Below are 21,988 nucleotides of genomic sequence, written 5' to 3'. Positions count from 1 at the left end.
CCAGAACTTAAGGTGGTGTCACACATAGCGACGCAGCAGCGATCACGACCAACTATCTGACCTTATCAGGATCTCACCAGTGACCAGCCAGCAGCGACGCGTGGAAGCGTAACTAATATCTGCTAACCAAGGAAAGCACTTCTCTTGGTTACCCGATATTTACCTTAGTTACTAGCGTCCGCCGCTCTCACGCTGCCAGTGCCGGCTCCCTGTTCCCTGCACTCCTAGCCAGAGTACACATCGGGTTAATTACCCGATGTGTACTCCAGCTACGTGTGCAGGGAACAGGGAGACGACACTGGCAGCGTGAGAGCACACCGCTTAGCGCTGGCTCCCTGCACTCCTAGCCAGAGTACACATCGAGTTAATTACCCGATGTGTACTCCAGCTACGTATGCAGGGAGCCGGCAATGGCAGCGTGAGAGTGACGGACGCTAGTAACTAAGGTAAATTTCGGGTAACCAAGGAAAGGGCTTCTTGGTTACCCGATGTTTACCGTGGTTACAGCTTACCGCAGGCTGCCAGACGCCGGCTCCCTGCTCGCTTCAGTTCGTCGCTTTCTCACACAGCGATGTGTGCTTCACAACGGGAGAGCAACGTCCAAAAAATGAAGCAGGACATTCAGCAACGACCGGCGACCTTCCAGCAGGGGCCAAGTCATTGCTGGATGTCACACACAGCGGCGGGACGTCATAGAAAATGGTGACTTAGCAGCGACGTCGTCGCTATGTGTGACACCACCTTTAGTCTCTCTGCCTATGATCCTGGGCTGGCATCTCCTCACGTTGCTCCACCTATGTAGACACATGAGACCTGTCAATCAACTAGACTAGGGCAAGGATAAGCAGTCTGACATCAGCATTAGACTTGTGTGGTCTCTGCGTATTGTCCCCTACTGGATGTTTAAACTATGGTTTCTCTGAAATGCTGGAGCATCTGTTAATTAAACATACCTGGCTGCAATCTCGCTGACAGGCTGCCCATGGTTTACACAGCATGATTACAGTAACAGGGTCCCTCTAAAGCCAAAGGCAGCGTGATTTGAAGAATACTAGCAGTCCCCACCATATTAGTTACTGTGGGGATGACAACTCGTAGAGCTCCACCAATTTTAAATCTTTTCTAGCATCAGCGAGAAACTAAACTACAAAAACTGACAATTTCCTGCTTTTTATAATAGAAAAACGTCAGAATTTTTATCAAACTTTGTGAAAAGCGTCATTATTTTGAGTCCTCAAGCTTGGTAATTGGTAAAATAACACTCCTATCATCCTGCAGGCATTTTCCTCATTTGTATGTTTGTTCTTTCACTTGTTATGCCAGCAATTCATTTTGTCATTGTTCAACTTTTGGATGCAAACAATTCTCCAAAAAAGAAAAAAAAAAGTTTCTGATGCTTTATATTGTTTCTTTTTTATTTGGTTTAGGTGGATTTGGTGGCTTTGGAGCAACAACCACTACAGCACCTAGCACTGGTTTTAATTTCTCTGCTCCAACCAACACTGGCACAACCGGTAAGGGATATGCACATCTAGTTTTGGGATTGGACATTTGTTTTAGTACAAGGTTTGCTTGTTTTCTCATATCTTCAAGTACAACAAATTGGAAAATAAGTTTCTTGGTTGGTCATATGCAGCAGGTGTACTGAGACAAGCCTTTAAAGGGAACCTGTCAGGTCCCGTATGCGTTCTAACTTACAAGCAGTGTGATGTGTGGCCTAGAAACCCCTTCCTACCCATCCCTGTGTTGTAATATTGTGTAATATGAATTTATAAAAAAAGTTTTGTAACTTGCGTATTCCCTATGTAAATAAGCAGAGGGTCTATTCCCCGGGGCATCATTTCACCCCGTGGGCGTTTGCATGCTTTCCGTGGTATCACACCCCTGTGGGCGTGATACCATGGGTTTACATGAGTAGCGTCACAGTCAGCTCCTGAAGATCCCGTGCGTGCGCACTTCTCATTCGCGCAGCCTTCTTATCCGGGTTCTTGTTTGTCTGCTTCAGACGCGCTCTGCACACGGTCAGAGTCTTCTGATCATGCGCAGTGCGTGTCTGAAGCTGACAAGCAAACACCCGGATAAGAAGGCTGCGGGAATAGCAAGTGCGCACGCGCGGGATTTCCAGGAGCTGACTGAGACGTCGCTCATGTAAATCCATGGAAATACCATGGAAAAACATGCAAACGCCCACATGGCGAAGCGACGTCTAGGAGTCTAGACCCTCTGCTTATTTACATAGGGAACATGTAAGTTATAAAATGATTTTTTTTTTTATAAATTCATATTACACAATATTACAATACAGGGATTGGTAGGCAGCAGATTCTAGGCCACACATCACACTGCTTGTAGGTTAAAGCGCATAAGGGACCTGACAGGTTCCCTTTAAAATCATATGATGGCATATGACTAGATTATGCCATCGTTGTCTGGTTGGTGAGGGTCACTACCAGTTTATCACCAACCACTAGGATGATGTAGCAGAGGAACGAAGAAACTACTGTGTCATTAGATCCACTCCACATGTTTGGGAGGCATGCAGAAAAGACAGGTTAAAAAGGAAGTGGCACCGCTCATTGCCACTTTGGTTTAGAAATAGGTACCAGTCACTTGTCAGAACCACTACTGATGCTATAATGGTAGAATGCCATCAGAATTTGTACTGATACAAACAGTTTCTATTGTCAGTATGGACTGCAGACTGAAGATATACAGTTCCTGTGTTTCAATTCACAAAAACTGTGTTTATATAAACAGTATATCATAAAAGTGAGTATACCCCTAAGTGGAAATGGCACAATTTTGATAATTGCCCATTTTCCCTCCCCGGTGTCATGAAACTCTAGTGTTACAAGGTCTCAGATGGGAAAAAAAAAGCATTGTTACTCTACATAAAGACGGCCTAGGCTATAAGATTGCCAACATCCTGAAACTGAGCTGCACCACAGTGGCCAAGACCATAAATTGGTTTAACAAGACAGGTTCCACTCAGAGCAGGCCCTCCCCATGGTTGACCAAAGAAGTTGGGTGCACGTGCTCAGCGTCCTATCCAGAGGTTGTCTTTTGAAAATAGTCGTATGAGAGCTGCCAGCATTTCTGCAGAGGTTAAACGGATGATGCACAACAAAGCCTGCAAACAGGTTGCTGAAGACATGCAGACTAAGGACATGGATTACTGGAACCATGTCCTGTGGTCTGATGAGTTCAAGATAAACCTGTTTTGTTCAGATGGTGTCAAGTGTATACAGTGGCAACCAGGTGAGGAGTACAAATATAAGTGTATCTTGCCTACAGTCAAGTATAGTTGGAGTGTCGTTGTTTGGGGCTGCATGAGTCCTGCCGGCTGTGGGGAGGTACAATTCATTGAAGGAACCATGAGTGCCAGCATGTATTGTGACATACTGAAGCAGAGCATGATCCCCCTCCCTTCAGAATCTGAGCCCCAGGACATTATTCCATGATAACGACCTCATACACACCTCAAGATGTCAACTACCTTGCTAAAATACTGAGGGTAAAGTTGTTGGAGTGGCCAAGTATGTCTCCAGGCCTAAACCCTAATTAGCATTTGTGGCGCATCCTCAAATGGAAGGAGGTGAAGTGAAAGTTCTCTAACATTCACCAGCTCTGAGATGTCCTCATGAAGGAGTGGATTCCAGTGGCTCCTGTGAAGCTCAGTCAACTTCATACACAAGAGAGTTAAGGCAGTGCTTGAAAATAATGGTGGCCACACAATATATTAACACTTTGGACACAATATGGCCATTTTACTTAGAGGTGTACTGTTTTGTTGCCAGCAGTTTGGACATTAATGGCTGTATGTATGATAGATAGATATACTGTATACAGCAGGGGTCTCAAACGCGCGGCCCCTCGGTAGTTCGTGCGGCCCCCAGGCCCGTGCCCCTGTTCACTATCGCGGCAGGTGCAGGGGCCGCAGCCACTGTCTGCACTTTGTCAGATGAATGTGTTGTCGGTGCTGCACTCTCGCGTCGGCAATACAATCATCTCACGTAAATCACTGACAGTGACACTGCACCTGCCGCGATAGTGAACAGGGGCACGGGCCTGGGGGCCGCACGAAGCAGAGATGAGGCAGCCGAGGGAGCGCGGGACAGGTGAAAAGAATGGTGTGTGTGTTGGACGTTAACCCCTTAGCGAACTATGACGTACTGGGTACGTTATGGCTCCCTGGTACTTAAGGACCCATGACATACCCATACCCATTGAAAATCGCTGAGACATTGAAATACAGCCAAGATCAGGGCAGCTGTAGCACTGATTATTGGCTGGAGCTGGGTGACCTCAGTTTCACCCGCCCCCAGCTCTGATTGGAGAGACCGGCCTTGTGACCGATCTCTCCAATCACTGTGGATCTGGGGCCGCAGACCACTCCCCTCAGCTTCACTCCGGCGTCTGTGGAAGGTGAGGGGAGCGATCGGTAGTTTATAGCCACTTAACCCCCCCATTACTACAGGATGAGGACAAAGTGTGCACATTACTATGAGATGGGGATAAGGCTGGGGACATTACTATAGGATTGGGACATTACAAGGATGGGCACAATACTATTGGATGGGGACATTATTACTATAGTATGGGGACATTACTATAGGATAGGGACTAGGATGGGCACATGACTATAGAATGGGGACAAGGCTGAGGACATTACTACAGGATGGGGACAAGGTGGGCACATGACTATAGGATAGGGACATTACTACAAGGGGCAAGGATGGGAAACATTACTATAGAATAGGGATAATGCTGGGGACATTACTATAGGGTGGGGACAAGGTTGGCACATTACTAAAGGATGGGCACATTACTATAGAATGGGGACAGTACTATTGGATGGGGACAAGGATGAACACATTACTATAAGATGGGGACAAGGATGAACACATTACTACAAAATGGGGACAAGGATGAGCACATTACTGTGGGATGAGGACTAGGATGGGGTACATTACTGTGGTATGGGGGACTAGGATGGGGTACATTACTGTGGTATGGGGGACAAGGATGGGCACATTACTGTGGTATGGGGTACAATACTACAAGGGGACAAGGATGGGTACGTTACAACAATATGGGGAACATTACTAAAAGATGTTGGTCAAAATTTCTATATAGTGCTAATTGTAAGACTATTAGTTACAAGAAAGGAATAAAATGTAAAAAAAAATGTTTATATTTAAACAAAGAATGTGCACGTTTGCTATAATGAACAAGTGAAAATGTTCACAATCAGTGATCGCAAGGTGTGTAAAAAAAAAAAAATATATATATATATATATATATATATATATATATATATATATATATATATATATATATATATATATATATATATATATATATATATATATATATATATATATATATATATATATATATATATATATATATAATTTATTTATTATATATGGTACCAATAAAAATGTCACTTTGTCCTGCAAAGAATGCGGCCCCCCAAATTATTTTTTTTCCTCTGTACGGCCCATACACCCAGCTGAGTTTGAGACGCCTAGTATACAGTATATGGCACACCAAATTTACACTTTTATACAAGCTGCACACTTACTACTTTACATTGTATTTAAAGAGGCCCAACATCCAGGATTTTCATATATAAACTAAAGCCAGTTCTATACTGGCGCTATCATGCTGATTCTAAACATACCTTTAGTTGTGAGATCGGATGTATACTTACTGAAATATAGGCAATTTAAGTTTTTGTGAAATGCACTGGTATTTGATGAGAGGTGCAACAAAATATCTAATAGGTGGGTCGGGTTTTGCTAGTTATTCCCGTCCTAGCCTGCCTGTCCATTTCCCCCTGTCTCTGTTACTATGTTTCCCCAAAAATAAGGCCTAGCAGGAGATTTCAGCAAGGCCTAAATATAACACATCCCCCGAAAATAAGCCCTTCAATAATGCAATGTCCATGCAGCTAAAAAAGTTAAAGAATACTGCAGGACACTTCATTATAGAAAGCAGACACCCACCCAAAAGAAAGAGAGAAGACCCCGCAGTCATACTCGCCAGACACCGACCGGGAGCATTGGAACGCATCAAGGACCTGCGGCGGAACACACACCCACACACACATCAGATCGCACAATCGTGTGTGTGTGTGTGTGTGTGTGTGTGTGTGTGTGTGTGTGTGTGTGTGTGTGCGTGCGCGCGCGCGCACCACATCCAGCGATATCAGTTGCTTTTGGCCAGCATACGGTAAGGACCTGGAAAGCAGTGCTGTGCAACGCAGTGCCAGGACTATCAGGTGGAACGCATCATTTCAGGGCAAAAGAATGACTGTCTTATTTTCGGGGAAACATGATATTACCGAGGGAGGAAGGACAGGCAGGCAGACAGGGGCTCGAATGAGTTCAATTGCTTATGTATGTATGTAGATCAGCTGTCACCTGTGATGTGTGAAGGAGATATTCAAACCTATTTTATTCCCCCCCCCCCCCCCGTTTTTTAAAAAAAATAAACGGGGAGATCTCTAGCTTCATCCCCCTCTTCCATCAGTCTGACAGCTTTGTAGAAATGCACACATACTGACTCCCTCCAGCTAGAGAATGAACCTTGAGATGACCCTGTTGTGCTCAGGAAAGAAGAGATAATTGTATACTTATTAGCTTTTAATGTTCCCGCTGCCACCTTACCACCACCAGAGGTGCCATAGCCTCCAACCTACTGTCTCCTTCCACATTGTCCTGTAGACTGTAAGCCCATAAGGGCAGGACCCTCTGTTATATTTGTATTTAGTTTGTAAACCCCTTTTCACATGTACAGCACCATGGAATCAATGTTGCTCTGAAAATAAGTAATAATTTCTTCATATATGACAGCCTGACTGAGGTTTGTGTGATAAAACCCTTGTCAGTTGACACACGGGTCTTGGGAGCTGTATATATTCAGTCTAAAGCCCATACTGACACATTACTAGGACGCGCTGCGGTTTGAATTACACCAGGTTTGCCGTTTATCTTTTTCTCTGATAACCCCTTTAATGGGAACATTTCCTTACGTTTTGTAAAAATGATGAGCGCATGTAAAGTACAGAAAAGCTTTTTATAAGCTGGATTTCCAAAGCATTGCATATCTTGTTCATTTGTATCAAAGCGCCAGAGGTAATGACAAATTGAAATAATGGCATCCCCTTCCTTTTATGAATGTTTAGGTCTTTTTGGAAACACACAAAATAAAGCATTTGGATTTGGAAGCACTTTTGGTACAACAGGAGCTACCACTGGCCTCAATACTGGGTTATCAACTGGATTGGGTTTTGGTGGTTTTGGCACTCAGCCTCAACAGCAGCAACAACAGAGCGGTTAGTATACACTCTTATACTTTCACTTCTTAGTTTTGGAGTCTTATTCTTAAAGAGCCCATACACCTTCAATTGCTTTCTGCCAAACACTGTTTCGACTGACTGCTATTACTCCTGATTACCATGCACATGCAAGCTCACTGGCCAAGGGAACATGTGTTTTCACTAGAGAGGAAGGCAACATTATTGTCCCCTCTATCCCTATGCAGTGGAACCTTGGTTTACGAGTAACTTGGTGTGCGAGTATTTCGCTATTCGAGCAAAGCTTGCTGTAAATTTGTAACTCAGTTTACGAGCAAGCTTTGCTGTGCCAGCAAATACACCGCACACACTTCTGGTTCCATACTTTCACCGCGCTCTGACCCGCTCTTGCAGTCTGCATAAACACACACGCACACACATATTATGCTCACCTTACCTTCCGTTCCCTCGCCGGCCTCATGGTTCTTGTAGTCTGCAGATACAGTATGTGTATCCGGTAACCATCGCGACGATGGAGGAACTTCCGCTATCAGACGCTTCACAAAGGCAGCGCGCTGAGCAATCGGAGGCAAGCGGCTCCTGCGTATGACGTCTGCTGCTGACGCGCTGACTGGGGAAGCTCCGGTATCGGTCGCGATGGTTACCCGATACACATCCTGTACCTGCGGACTACAAGAGCCAAGAGGCCGGCAAGGGAACGGAAGGTAAGGTGAGTAAATATGTGTGTTTGTGCATGTGTGGAATGGCACAATAGGGGACCAGGATGGGACATTGAACAAGTTGTGGAACGAATTGTCTGAGCTTGCCTTATTTCCTATGGGAAATTTTGCTTTGCTAGACGAGTAACTTGGCTTACAAGCAAACTCCTAAAACGGATTGTTCTCATAAACCAAGGTTCCACTGTACATTATTTGTCAGGACAGTCATACTTAGGTGTTATTCTACTGTGTATGGGCATTATTTTCCTTTTACTTGCTTCCAGCTGTATTTCAGTTCATCTCTATAATGGCGTTTTGTCACATATTGTCTCCCCCCTCTGAGTAGCCCTAGGCGGTGGTCTGTTCAACCAAGCTGCACAAAATCCTCAGCAGTCAAATCCGCTGATCAATACGGCAAGCGCAGTGTCGGCACCAACGTTGCTTGGGGATGAGAGAGATGCCATCTTGGCCAAGTGGAACCAACTTCAAGCTTTTTGGGGAACTGGGAAAGGATACTTCAGTAATAACATTCCTCCAGTGGAATTCACCCAAGAAAATAATTTTTGTAGGTTTAAGGTAAGTTCTTCAGTTCTTATAAATTGTTATGTAACTTGGGATTGTTATTTAAGTGGCTGTGCATATAGATATAGATTATATATATATATATATATATATATATATATATATATATATATATATATATATATATATATATATATATATATATATATATATATATATATATATATATATATATATATATATATGAAAAAGTTTGGGCGCCCCTATTAATGTTAACCTTTTTTCTTTATAACAATTTGTGTTTTTGCAACAGCTATTTCAGTTTCATAGATCTAATGACTGATGGACTGAGTAATATTTCTGGATTGAAATGAGGTTTATTGTACTAACAGAAAATGTGCAATCCGCATTTAAACAAAATTTGACCGGTGCAAAAGTATGGGCACCCTTATCAATTTATTGATTTGAACACTCCTAACTACTTTTTACTGACTTACTAAAGCACTAAATTGGTTTTGTAACCTCATTGGGCTTTGAACTTCATAGGCAGGTGTATCCAATCATGAGAAAAGGTATTTAAGGTGGCCACTTGCAAGTTGTTCTCCTATTTGAATCTCCTATGAAGAGTGGCATCATGGGCTCCTCAAAACAACTCTCAAATGATCTGAAAACAAAGATTAGTCAACATAGTTGTTCACGGGAAGGTACAAAAAGTTGTCTCAGAGATTTAAACTGTCAGTTTCCACTGTAAGGAACATAGTAAGGAAATGGAAGAACACAGGTACAGTTCTTGTTAAGCCCAGAAGTGGCAGGCCAAGAAAAATATCAGAAAGGCAGAGAAGAAGAATGGTGAGAACAGTCAAGGACAATCCACAGACCACCTCCAAAGACCTGCAGCATCATCTTGCTGCAGATGGTGTCACTGTGCATCGGTCAACAATACAGCGCACTTTGCACAAGGAGAAGCTGTATGGGAGAGTGATGCGAAAGAAACCGTTTTTGCAAGCACGCCACAAACTGAGTCGCCTGAGGTATGCAAAAGCACATTTGGACAAGCCAGTTACATTTTGGAAGAAGGTCCTGTGGACTGATGAAACAAAGATTGAGTTGTTTGGTCATACAAAAAGGCGTTATGCATGGAGGCAAAAAAACACTGCATTCCAAGAAAAGCACTTGCTACCCACAGTAAAATTTGGTGGAGGTTCCATCATGCTTTGGGGCTGTGTGGCCAATGCTGGCACCGGGAATCTTGTTAAAGTTGAGGGTCGCATGGATTCAACTCAGTATCAGCAGATTCTTGACAATAATGTGCAAGAATCAGTGACGAAGTTGAAGTTATGCAGGGGATGGATATTTTAGCAAGACAATGATCCAAAACACCGCTCCAAATCTACTCAGGCATTCATGCAGAGGAACAATTACAATGTTCTGGAATGGCCATCCCAGTCCCCAGACCTGAATATCATTGAAAATCTGTGGGATGATTTGAAGCGTGCTGTCCATGCTCGGCAACCATCAAACTTAACTGAATTGGAATTGTTTTGTAAACCGGAATGGTCAAATATACCTTCATCCAGGATCTAGGAACTCATTAAAAGCTACAGGATGCGACTAGAGGCTGTGATTTTTACAAAAGGAGGATCTACAAAATATTAATGTCACTTTTATATTGACGTGCCCATACTTTTGCACCGGTCAAATATTGTTTAAATGCGGATTGCACATTTTCTGTTAGTACAATAAACCTCATTTCAATCCAGAAATATTACTGAGTCCATCAGTTATTAGATATATGAAACTGAAATAGCTGTTGCAAAAACCCAAATTGTTATAAAGAAAAAAGGTTAACATTAATAGGGGTGCCCAAACTTATATATATATATATATATATATATATATATATATATATATATATATATATATATATATTAGTTTTGGTGCAGATTTATAGCAGTCCTTTCCAACCTTCTTGTCATAGGGGAGTCCCTAAAATGATCTCCCTGAAGAATTATCTCTACTTCAAAGAATCTTGGTGTAGGGGAAAGTTTGCATTTTATAACTTCGGGGCACATATCTATATAGGAACGCCTCTTCAGAATTCAAAGCTCTGGTGTGGGATTTAGGGCATGGTGGCACAAGGGCTCTACCCCGTTTCTGGTATAGGTGTGACCTTTATATATAGACCAGATCTCGTAAATAATAGTCATATATGTATTATGGCTAGTTCAGAGTCAGTGTAACCTTGCAATGATTCAGTGAATGAAAACCATTGAGAGCATGATTAAGGGGAATTGATGAGCAGGTTTTTGTTATGTATTCTGAGAGCAGCACAATGTAGGGACAGAGATGTGTCCCCAGCAGCGTGCTATAGTTTAAATATAATGTGTGTTTTATCAGCAGGAGATAAACTGCAGGACTAGGTGTCTTGTGACAGGCAGTCCAGCTAACTTCTATCCCCGCCCCACCACTAATTTGTCAGCTTGCTGGCAATCGATGGCGTGTTCAGGGTTATAGATAGCTCTGCATTCCTCACCCCTGCTACATCTACAGTAGAGAAAACTGGATTTTTATCAAAACTACATCAAACAGTCCAGTAAATGATTATTGCTGCAGTCAGGTGCTCTGGCCCTATATCTTGCTGCTCTCAGATTCCTTATTAAGGCTTTGTGCGCACTAGAGCTTTTTTTTTTTTTTTTTTGTAAATTCTTTATTTAAGATGTTTCTTAATATTACATAAATGAAATTGCAACAACAAATAAGCATAAACATGTATTTTTCAGATGAAAGGAAAGAGAAAAGGAAAGGAAAGAGGGAGAGATGGGGACGTGAGGTTGGTGTAAAGTAAAGAGAGGACAAGGGGTTGGGAATGTAGAGGGGGTAGGGGAAGGGGAAAAGGTGAGATTCCCACCTATTTCTAAGAAGGTGTCTGGTTACTAGGATTTATATATATGAAAGTATGAAAAGGCTTTGTTTTCAGCGGTGTGTATGAGCAACGTGTTTGTTTTGCTTAACTGTCTATTCGGTTTTTGAGCTAATGTGTTATCTTTGGATAAGAAAATTTGTCAAGAGATTTTAGTTAGCTTTTGGTATCTGTCCCATTTGTCCCAAGATTCTAAAAGCTTTGCATTTTTCCTAGTGTAATGCAATCGGGCTTTTTCATGTACGCTTATAAGATTTAATTCATTGAACCACTCGGTTAGACTCGGTGCATCACCTTCTTTCCAGTGTCTGGCTATTAGAAGTTTTGCTGCATTTATGAGATGAGGTATTATTGAGAGTTTGTGTAGGTGTTCCTTTTGTGGATCTAGATTGAGGATAATAAAGTTTGGGTTGAAAGGGAGTTTGGTCTTGAGAGCATTTTCTATGTGAATTTTAATGGAATCCCAATATTTTGCTATTTTTGGGCAATGATACCAAATGTGTGAAGGGGTGCCAGTCATTTGATTACATCTCCAGCAGTGTGGTGACAAGGAGTTGTCAATTTTGTAGAGAATGTCTGAGGTTTTATACCACCGTGAGATAATTTTATAGTTGAGTTCTTGATATTTAGATGAGGTTGATAGGTTGTGCGCATTGTTGAAGATCATTTGAATTTCACTAGGGTTGAAGGTGGTGTTTAGTTCCATTTCCCATCTATTAATGTAAGAAGGTTTTTCCGAATTGTTATATAGTAGTTTGTATATTTTTGAGATTAGCCTATTCTTCCCTTGAGCATGTAGTAGAAATTCTTGTTGGGGGGACGGGTTTGAAGTGGAAATATCTGGGATGTGATATGAAGCTAGGTCTCTAATGATGGCTAGGTCTTTATCTTTTAAATCTATTGGATTATAGATGGATTTTAGCTCTTGTATAGTTAATGGTTCATGGTTATGGATTATCTCGGACAGTGTTATGTTGCAGAGATTTTTTGATGTCCTAATTTTGTTTTTTAGGAGTCTAAATTTTTGCGGGATTACATGCAAAATGGGGGTGGCTCTGCAAATATTCGGAATTAGATCTAGTTTTTTATTAAATTTGTGCCAAAGCTTAAGTGTTACTTTGGTAAAAGGGTTCAGTATGTCTTTATATTTGAATCTGCTGTGAGGGGTTGGCCATAGAAAATGTGATAGGTCTCCTTTTAAGTTGCTGATTTCCAAGGTAGTCCACAGTTTTCTAGGGGGGTTTGTCCTCATCTCCATGAGTCTGGCTATGTGTGTGGCTAGCCAATAGCGTTCAAAATCTGGGAGTCCTGTACCTCCTTTAGATTTAGGAGCAGTCAGTATAGTGTACTTTAGTCTATGGCTCTTTTTAAGCCATATAAAATTTGAGATCATGTTTTTCAATTTGCTGAAGAAATGTTGTGGGATATCTGTAGGGATTACTTGTAGAAGATATAAGATTTTTGGCAGAATGATCATCTTGATTAAATTGGTTCTCCCAAACCACGAGATTGGTAAACTGCTCCAAGCGGAAATGTCGGCTTCTATTTTGTGAAAAAGTGGCTTGAGATTCAGATCGTATAGTTGAGACAGGGAGTTGCTAATTCTTACGCCTAGGTGGGTGATGGAATTGCTAATACTGAAAGGGGATGATTCTGATACATTTTTCCATATTTTGGGGGGAATGTTAATGTTTAATAAATGGGATTTTGAAAAATTTATTTTGAAGTTGGAGACTTCACTATATAACTTGAAATCTGCGGTAAGGGCCTTAATTGAATTTGAAGGGTTCGTTAAAATGAAAAGTATGTCATCTGCAAATGCCGCGGATTTGTATTCTATTTGGTTGCATTTCAGGCCTGAGATCTTGGGATTTTGTCTTATTTTCTGGAGAAAGGTTTCTATTGTTAGAATAAATAGAAGTGGTGAAAGGGGACAGCCCTGTCTGGTTCCATTTTTTATGTTAAAACTAGAGGAGAGTTCATTATTTATTTTTAGCTTTGCGGTTGGGGTGGTATAAAGTGCCAGGATTTTGTCAATGAATAAGGGTGGGAAGCCAAATTTTTTTAAAGTTTGTTCGATAAATAGCCAATTGACGCGGTCGAAAGCTTTTTCTGCATCTGAGGTGATAATTGCAGTTTCAATATTGTTATGTTTTGCATATTGAATGGCATTTAGTGTTTTAATAACATTATCTTTTACTTCTCTCTCTTTTGTAAATCCCACTTGTTCTAGGTTTATAAGATCAGGTATTATGTTTTGCATTCTTTTTGCTATGATTTTGGCATACAGTTTTACGTCATTGTTAATCAACGAAATTGGTCTATAAGCTTCCGCAAAGGGATGGATCTTTTCCTTCTTTTGGGATTAGAGTTATGTGAGCTGTTAGGGCTTCTTTATTGAATGGGTTATTCTTGTTTATATAGTTAAAATAGTTTGTCATATGTGGAACTAGTTCTGTTTTAAAAATTTTGTAGTACTCAATTGAAAAACCATCCGGGCCTGGACTTTTCCCTCCCGGAGTTGAGTTTATGGATGATTCTACTTCTTGGGAGGATATTGGGGTCGTTAGATTTTGTGCTTGTTGGGTTGTGAGTTTAGGTAATTTCAGGTCTTTTAGGAAAGTTTTTATGAGTTTTGTTTTCCCCTCTTGAGACTCTTGTGCTGTTGTGAGGTTGTATAAGTTGGAGTAGTATGAAGAGAAAATATTAGCAATGTCTTCAGTTTTGTGATGTACTTTGTCATTCGTATTTTTAATTTTTGTGATATATGTTGTATTTATTTGTTTTTTAATCATGTTTGCTAAATTACGTCCACTTTTGTTGGAGTAAAGGTAGGATCGAAACCTTGCATAGTTAAGGTATTTTTCGCTTTTTTGATTTAAAAGAGCTCTGAGCTCAGATCTTAGCTTGAATAAGTCCTTCTGTAATGAAGGGTTTTGATTTGTTTTATGTTGTCCTTCTAAGTTTTTTATTTGGTCTAGAAGGGAAATTGTTGTTTTTTCTCTTTCTTTTTTGGTTCTAGTGCCGAGTTCTATTAAAGTACCTCGTAGAACTGCTTTGTGGGCTTCCCAAACGTTAGGGTCACATATGTTATTGAAGCAATTTTCTCTAAAGTAGTTTCGGATGGACGTTCTTATGTAGTCTTGAGAAGTTTTGTTTTTTATTAAACTGTTATTGAGTTTCCAATTGAGTGGGCATCTTCTGCCTTGTGAAAGCTTTATGTTTAAAAGTAGGGGGGCATGATCAGAAAGTAATATTATATCATAATGTATTTTTTCAACATTGCTTAGAAGTTGATGGGATATGAATAGATAATCTATTCTGGAGTATTTCTTATGGACTTGTGAGTAATAAGAGTAATCTTTGGTTGAGGGGTATGAGATCCTCCAGCTGTCGACCAGAAGTAATTCTGTGAGGGATTTTTTAATGAAATTTACTGTTTTAATTGGGATCGTTGAATGTCCATCTGAGGTGTCTGATGGAGGGTGTAGAGGGATATTGAAGTCACCTCCTAATATTATATTCCCTTCTGAAAAAAGATGCAGAGTGTTGAATATTTTCTTAAAGAAGGGCAGCTGGTTAGTATTTGGGGCGTAGATGTTTGATTGTGTATAAGGAGTTGTATAGTTGGCATTTCAAGAAGATGAACCTGCCGTCTGGATCATAAATGACGTCTTTGAGGTTAAAGGGTATCTTTTTATGGATAATAATCGAGACCCCTTTATTTTTCTTGATTGGGGAATTAGCATTAAACCATCTGGTGTAGACCTTATTTTTTGTTACTGGTGTGTACGTCTTCTTGAAGTGAGTCTCCTGGAGAAGAGCGATATCTATTTGGTGTTTGTTAAGATAGCTCAGTATTTGTGATCTTTTTTGGGGGATGTTCATGCCTTTAACATTGAACGTTATAAAGTTAAGATTAGCCATAGTTACCATGAAATAATTGATAATTTATCCTTGAAATTTGGGTAGGTATCTGGGAAGGGTGGAAAAGATTTAGTATAGGGTAGAGTGTGAGATATTTGAGTCTCTTAGCCATAGCCTTGAGACGTTGTGGATTTCTCAAATTGAGAAATGAAAAAACAAAGAAAATTTGCAGCTGGAAGGGATAGGGTAAGCCAAGCCAATCCCTTCCAGTGTAATCTGCAATAGTGGATTTTCCGGTCCGTGGGGGCGTGGACCTAGGATGTAGTACTTTTAGACAGTATATGTACTTGACACTTTCAGTGAAGTGAACTAGGGGGCACTATCTCCCAGCTAAGTCTTATCAGTAAATGTAATGTAAGAGGGTGAGATAACAAGTCAGTTATAAATGATAAATAATAACCAATTAAAGCAAACATTCTATATTTGTATAGTTACAACCAATGGTCTTCGGTTCTGTTGCTTGAACGATGAGGATAGAGGTCATGAGCGTCCAAGAGAGTTCTTTGTAGAATTGTGATTTGATTGAACGATATGCACAAATCACAGGCAGATAGAAAGAGGACTAAGTCCCGATGTCTCTATTTCAACAAATTTAATGTCTTTAGAACAGGAACTGAATTGGGAACATATGCAATCATGTGGTAAACTTAGACAAAACTACAACTTCTCTCCAATTCTCTCCTCCTCCCCCGAACGAAAACGTTGGGTGGAAGGTTAACAGAGGGAGAGGAGGGAGAAAGAGAGAGGAAAAAAAAAAAAAAATAGGATTTTTTTTTTTTATATATGAATATCTTTTCTTTTCCGTTTCTCATCAGGGTATTTCTTAAACTTGAATGATGAGGTCAGGTATATAAAGGTATTGGAGAGTCATCATCCATTTTCATCTTGTTCCCCTTGTCTTTTTCTTGGAGTCTTCTTTGGCCCCTGATTCAGTTTTCTCACTTTACTTGCTCTGGGTGGTGATGTTGTGGTCCATTTGTCACGTTTAGGTAGTGCAGGCAAGTGAAGGAAATCTTCAGCGGAGGTCCAATCTGGTATCTTTATATGCATTAAGTCCAACTTATTGAGGACAAAGGGAAGATCGTCTGGAGTTCTGATTATTAGATTTTTGTTGTCAAAGGAGATGGCTAAACCAAAAGGAAACATCCATCTGTAAATTATATTTTTTTCTCTCAGTGTTTTTGTTAAGGGCTGTAATTGTCTTCTCAGATCTAAAGTAAGCTTTGAAAGGTCCTGATAGATTTGTATTTCTGTCTCTTCATATTCAATCTTGCGGGTGTATCTCGCTTTTTGGTAGATTTGTTCCTTTATTTTAAAGCTTTGTAAACAACATAGACCATCCCTTGGTTTATCCCAGTTTGCAGTTTTGGGTTTGTAAACTCTGTGGGCTCTTTCTAACCCTATGTCAATGGTTTCTTCTTTGCCAAGTAGAGTATTAAATATCTGTGTAAGGGCTGTGTGAATGTCTTTGTCTTCTACTGATTTTGGTAATCCTCGAATTCGAAGGTTATTCCTTCTGGACCTGTTCTCGAGATCATCTATGTGAAGTTTTTGCAAGAAGATCTCTTTTTGATTGTCAATCAGGATTTCTGTCACTCTCTCTGAGTGCGTTGTAATTTGGTCAAAGTCGTTTTTAAGGGTATGGACTCTTGTATAGATCTGTTTTATGTCACTTTTAAGTTCAGCCATCTCTTCTTTTATGGTCTGCGTGAATTCCTTATATAGGTTTCTGATGCAGTTTGCTGTAGGAAGGGCTTTGATATGTTCCATGAGATTGGCATTTCCGCTTAGTGTCTCTTCATCCTCATCACTGTCTGACAGTGTGAAGTTGGTGGTTGGTGCTTGTCTGGATTTTTGTGCTGACATCTCTTGGGTGTGTTGTTTTTTAGATTTATCCCCTTCCTGGTTCTTCTTTGGAGTTTTCAGGGTTTTGTTTGGCTCGTCAAATTATAATTTGTAGTTTTTCCCCATTTTCTAGACCTGGTCTTAATAGAACTTTGCTGGGAGAAAGTAGGTTGGGTTAACGCATTTGGAGTAAGCTTGTCCTCTTTTTTTTTTTTTTTTTTTTCATTTCCCCTTTTAACTTTCTATATCTCAGCTGCTGCAGCCCTTTTCTTATCCTGACCACTAGATGTCACTGTTCACCACTGTTGCACATTGTTCTTGCACCTTATACTGGAGCTTCTGTTTGTTGTATGCTTAGAATCGTCAGCTCTAGCTGTACTTTTTATATATCAATGTATAACCTAGAGGGGTTTTATGTCCAGCCACTTACGTTTTGCTGCATTAACATGGGGTGAGCAGCATCTGCGATCCAGCAACAGGCAGCTTGGGATGAGTTAAATTTCCCCTGTGCTGGTTTTTTATTGTCCAGATGAGCACGGGGGAGGGAAGCAGGCTGCTCTGGTCTTGGTGCTGTCCTAGGAACTTAACCCCTTACAGTTCAGTCTCCTCTCCCTGAGCCTTCCCCTCCTCTCTGTAAACCCCAGTACAGGAGTGGATCCCAGGCCAGTGTCTCTGTTCCTGTTTTCCAGGTACCTCTGCTGATTGATGGTGTAGCTATCTGCTGTGCTCTGCTATCAGCAGTCTCCCTCTCCTCACAGCGTTACAAATGGTGGTGCAGGGTGAACTTGGGGCCCCACTCTCTCAGGTGGCAACCCAATCCAGGAGCAATTAGGTGATATTTATCCTTGGGCGCAGGTCTCCTCTCCTCCAGAGCCCCTCTCTCTAGCTCCAGCCAAGAGAAATGAAGGGGGGAGGGAGGTCTGAGTGGTGCAGGTGCTGTGCCTCTCTGCTGGATTCTAATGGCAGCTGCTCCCATACATCTAGCAAGCCCTCTCTCTTCTGGCTTTCTCCCTCAGTCCCTGCAGGCAGTGGGGCAGGAGGGAGCTTGGAGCAATGCTTCTTCTGTCAGTAAATCGCAGTGCTGCTGCACCCTCCTAGTCTCTGGGGACTGGTAGTTGTATGGTTGGTATGGCTGCTACTTTAGGCCCTGGCTTCAGCACTGTAATCAGGCCGCTACTCACTCAGTCTCCACAACGCTCCAAAGTTGTTTTCCTGGGCTCCACAGCAGATGTAGGGAGATGGATTTTGTTTTGGGGCCACTTTTTCTTAAGGATCGGCGTTGGATGTCACTAGATTACAAATTGAGATGCAGGAGCTCCTCCATGTGCATCCTTCTTCTTCCCCAGCTAAGCCACGCCCCCCGCACTAGAGCTTTTTACCCGCGGATTTGCCGCGGAAATTTCTTGAGAAATGTCTGCAATCTTTGTGCAGACATTTCCCAGCAAATTCTATGGTAAAAAAAAAAAATAGCTGTGCGCACTGGTGCGGATTTTTCTCAAGAAATTTCCTTGAAGAATTTCTCGAGAAACTTTCTTGAGAAAATGAACATGTCCATTATTTCCGCAGGTACCCTGCGGATTTCGGCAGTACAGCCTGCAAAAATCCGCAGGGAACCACCCGCGGGAAAATCGCGGCAAATCCGCATGCGGATTTGGTGCGGATTTTTTCCGGAGGTCCGGAAATCTTTCACTCCAAGAAGTTTCTCAAGAAATTTTCTTGAGAAACTTCACATTTCTAGTGCGCCCATAGCCTAAGCCATTCACCATTATCGTAGGTTGCGCAAGGGGTGCAAGACCTGTAATACTTTTGCTAAGCATGTTTCAAGATGTTTCTATTTGGGTGAAGAGCACATTTGGTGAAACAGTTCACTGTACCGCACCTCGTGCTACCTGCATTTCCTCGCACCAGAGGGGTGGACGAGACTATACCGTTAGTGTCCCTTTTGCATTCTTGTCTCATCATGATAGGTTTGTGTTTCTCATCCACTAATAGGCTGTATAATATTACGTCAGTAAGTGTTCTCAATGTCTTCCCGTAGGCTATTGGCTTCAGTTGCATTCCTAACCACAAGGATGAAGATGGTCTTGTGGAACTTGTGTTTAATAAAAAGGAAGCCGACATCCGTGCTCAGCAGCAGCAGTTAGTAGAGTCTTTGCACAAAGTCCTGGGAGGACACCAGACCCTCACTGTCAATGTGGAAGGGGTGAAAGCACGGCCTGATGACCAGTAAGGAATAATGAATCACTGATATTAAAAAAAAAAAAAAAAAAAAAAAAAAAAAAAAACTTTTTTTTTTTTCTTGTGTATTGGAGAAGCAAGAAATTTAGGACCGCCTTTACACATACAGTATGCATAAGGGCTTGTCATATGTCTTATTGATCCATAGTTCACAATCCCCTATCAATGACCTGAATGTCATCCTCCCTTTGGTAGACCTGACATGGCTGTCTTATGGATAATGAGCAAATGTCTAATTTGAGCAAATTCTTTAAAGTGTAACTGTTGGTTTTAATTTTTATTTCATAAATCAATAGTACACATGAAAATAAGAAGCTTAATGGTATCTGACAAATTTGCTACTTTCTCTTGCAGAATTGCTCAGTCATTATCAAAATTGTTAATTCGGAGGTGAAATCTGTATTCAGTGAAGACTTTCCCATTACTGAGATAGATGAGAGCTGTACCTGATGAGTCTATATAGATAGACGGAAAAAGAAAAATCTTTTCAGCTCAACTTACCCCTTCGAAGATCTATTGCTCGGATGCTGCAATGCCGAACAGAAATATGAAAAAATATATTTTTTCATATATAGATAGGAGGAGGGGAAAAGCTCTGCCTCTACCTCCTCCCCCTCCCTCTGCGTCTAGCCCCTCCCCTCTGCGTCTGGCCCCCTCCCCTCTGCGTCTGGCCCCCTCCCCTCTGCGTCTGGCCCCCTCCTGCGTCTGGCCCCCCCCCTGCGTCTGGCCCCCCCCCCTGCGTCTGCCCCCCCCCCTGCGTCTGGGCCCCCCCCCTGCGTCTGGCCCCCCCCCCTGCGTCTGCCCCCCCCCTGCGTCTGCCCCCCCCCCTGCGTCTGGCCCCCCCCCTGCGTCTGGCTGGCCCCCCCCCCTGCGTCTGGCTGGCCCCCCCCCTGCGTCTGGCTGGCCCCCCCCCTGCGTCTGGCTGGCCCCCCCCCTGCGTCTGGCTGGCCCCCCCCCTGCGTCTGGCTGGCCCCCCCCTGCGTCTGGCTGGCCCCCCCCTGCGTCTGGCCCCCCCCCTGCGTCTGGCCCCCTCCCTCTGGCCCCCTCCCATCTACATAGAATCTCATCCGTAACAACTGCTATTTCAGTAATGGGAAAGTCTTCACTGAATACAGATTTTTACCTCAAAGTTGAGAATTTTTCTGCCAGAAAGATGCAAATTTGTCTGATAAGATATATTACAAATTTGCTTATTTTTATTTGTACTACTGCTTCATGAAATTAAAATTAAAACAACCGTTATGCATTAAGTTTACAGTCGTGTTGTATATTGTCCCAGAGAATGGTGTCTCCACTCTTATTTTTTTTCTTAAGTGCATATTCTGTTGTTTTGAGGGTTTGGTTTTGTTTTTGTGACTGCAAAAAAAAAAAAAATAAAATAAATGGATCCATTAGAAACTGAGGACTTTTTCCACATACCCTGGATGGATAGTTCTGATCTGCCCAAAAAAAAACAAATCAGAATACTACATGCTGTTGGGTCTGGATTTAAAAAAGGTAATGTCAGTATTTCCATTAAACTAAGGGTGGGGAACCTTTTTTCTGCCAGATATGGGATATGTACAGCGTAATTTGCGGTGTGTACAAAATGATGTACTTTATTATACAGTGGAACCTTGGATTACGAGCATAATTCATTCTGACAGTGGACTTTTAAACCAAGTTACTCTAATATCAAAGCGAATTTTCCCATAGGAAATCATTGAAAAACAGATTTGTTCCACAACGCAAAAATATTGACTGTATTTATACAAACTTATTAAAGTAATACAATGTAATGTAGTCATATACAATTATTACAGTACACTAATACAAAATACAGTACAGTAAAAAACATTAAAACAAATTAAACTGCTCTTTAGCTTACAAAAGGATTTTTGGTGTTCGAGAGGTTCACTATAGAGAGAAAAATGATGTATAAATACAACCACCTTTATTCTAGTAGAATAAACAACAAAACACCCCAAATCTATTCTCCCCAAAATAAGGGCAGAACTAAGGCTGCTTTCACACATCCGGCTTGAGCTCTGCGGCTCAATCCGGCTATGCAAGCTATGCAACGGATGCGGTGAACACACCGCATCCTTTGCATAAGTTTTTCCTTTGCGGCCAGTCCGGTTTTTGCCGCTTGCGGCATGCTACTGAGCATGCGCAGTGGCAAAAACCGCATGCGGCGGCCGGATGCGGTTATTGCCGCATCCGGCCGCCATAGGCATGCATTGAAAAATGCGCCGCATTGGCCGAATGCGGTGCGATGCGGGTTTTTTTTGCCGCACGAAACAACGTGCCAGGCAACGTTCCATCCGGCCGCCGCATCGGCTAAATCTGCCGCATGCGGCAAAAACCGTACGGAACGCAAGGCAATGCGGCACTAATTAAAGTCTATGCAGAAAAAACGCAACCAGCAGCAAAAAAAAAACGGTTGCGATTTTCCTGCAAAGTGCCGGAGTGTGCCGCATTGCAGAAACCGGAGGTGTGAAAGCAGCCTAAGCCAAATGTGGGGTAGGAATAGTG

At 41.9% G+C, this 21,988-nt stretch overlaps 1 protein-coding gene across 3 annotated transcripts in view; it reads left to right on the top strand.

Annotated features, from left to right (window-relative positions):
* Positions 1 to 21,988, top strand: part of NUP54 (nucleoporin 54) — a 101,499-nt gene that overhangs the window by 51,926 nt on the left and 27,585 nt on the right. For all 3 annotated transcript variants that reach the window (XM_075337480.1, XM_075337497.1, XM_075337488.1), the window contains 4 exons: positions 1,428 to 1,514; positions 7,193 to 7,342; positions 8,369 to 8,598; positions 19,275 to 19,462. In XM_075337480.1, the coding sequence (XP_075193595.1) occupies positions 1,428 to 1,514; positions 7,193 to 7,342; positions 8,369 to 8,598; positions 19,275 to 19,462 (655 nt within the window). The remainder of the gene's footprint in view (positions 1 to 1,427; positions 1,515 to 7,192; positions 7,343 to 8,368; positions 8,599 to 19,274; positions 19,463 to 21,988) is intronic.

The sequence above is a fragment of the Anomaloglossus baeobatrachus genome, chromosome 1, assembly GCF_048569485.1.
Source record: "Anomaloglossus baeobatrachus isolate aAnoBae1 chromosome 1, aAnoBae1.hap1, whole genome shotgun sequence".
Taxonomy (NCBI): domain Eukaryota; kingdom Metazoa; phylum Chordata; class Amphibia; order Anura; family Aromobatidae; genus Anomaloglossus; species Anomaloglossus baeobatrachus.
The sequence above is the reverse complement of the archived record's forward strand: the minus strand, read 5'-3'. Positions and strand labels throughout refer to the sequence as shown.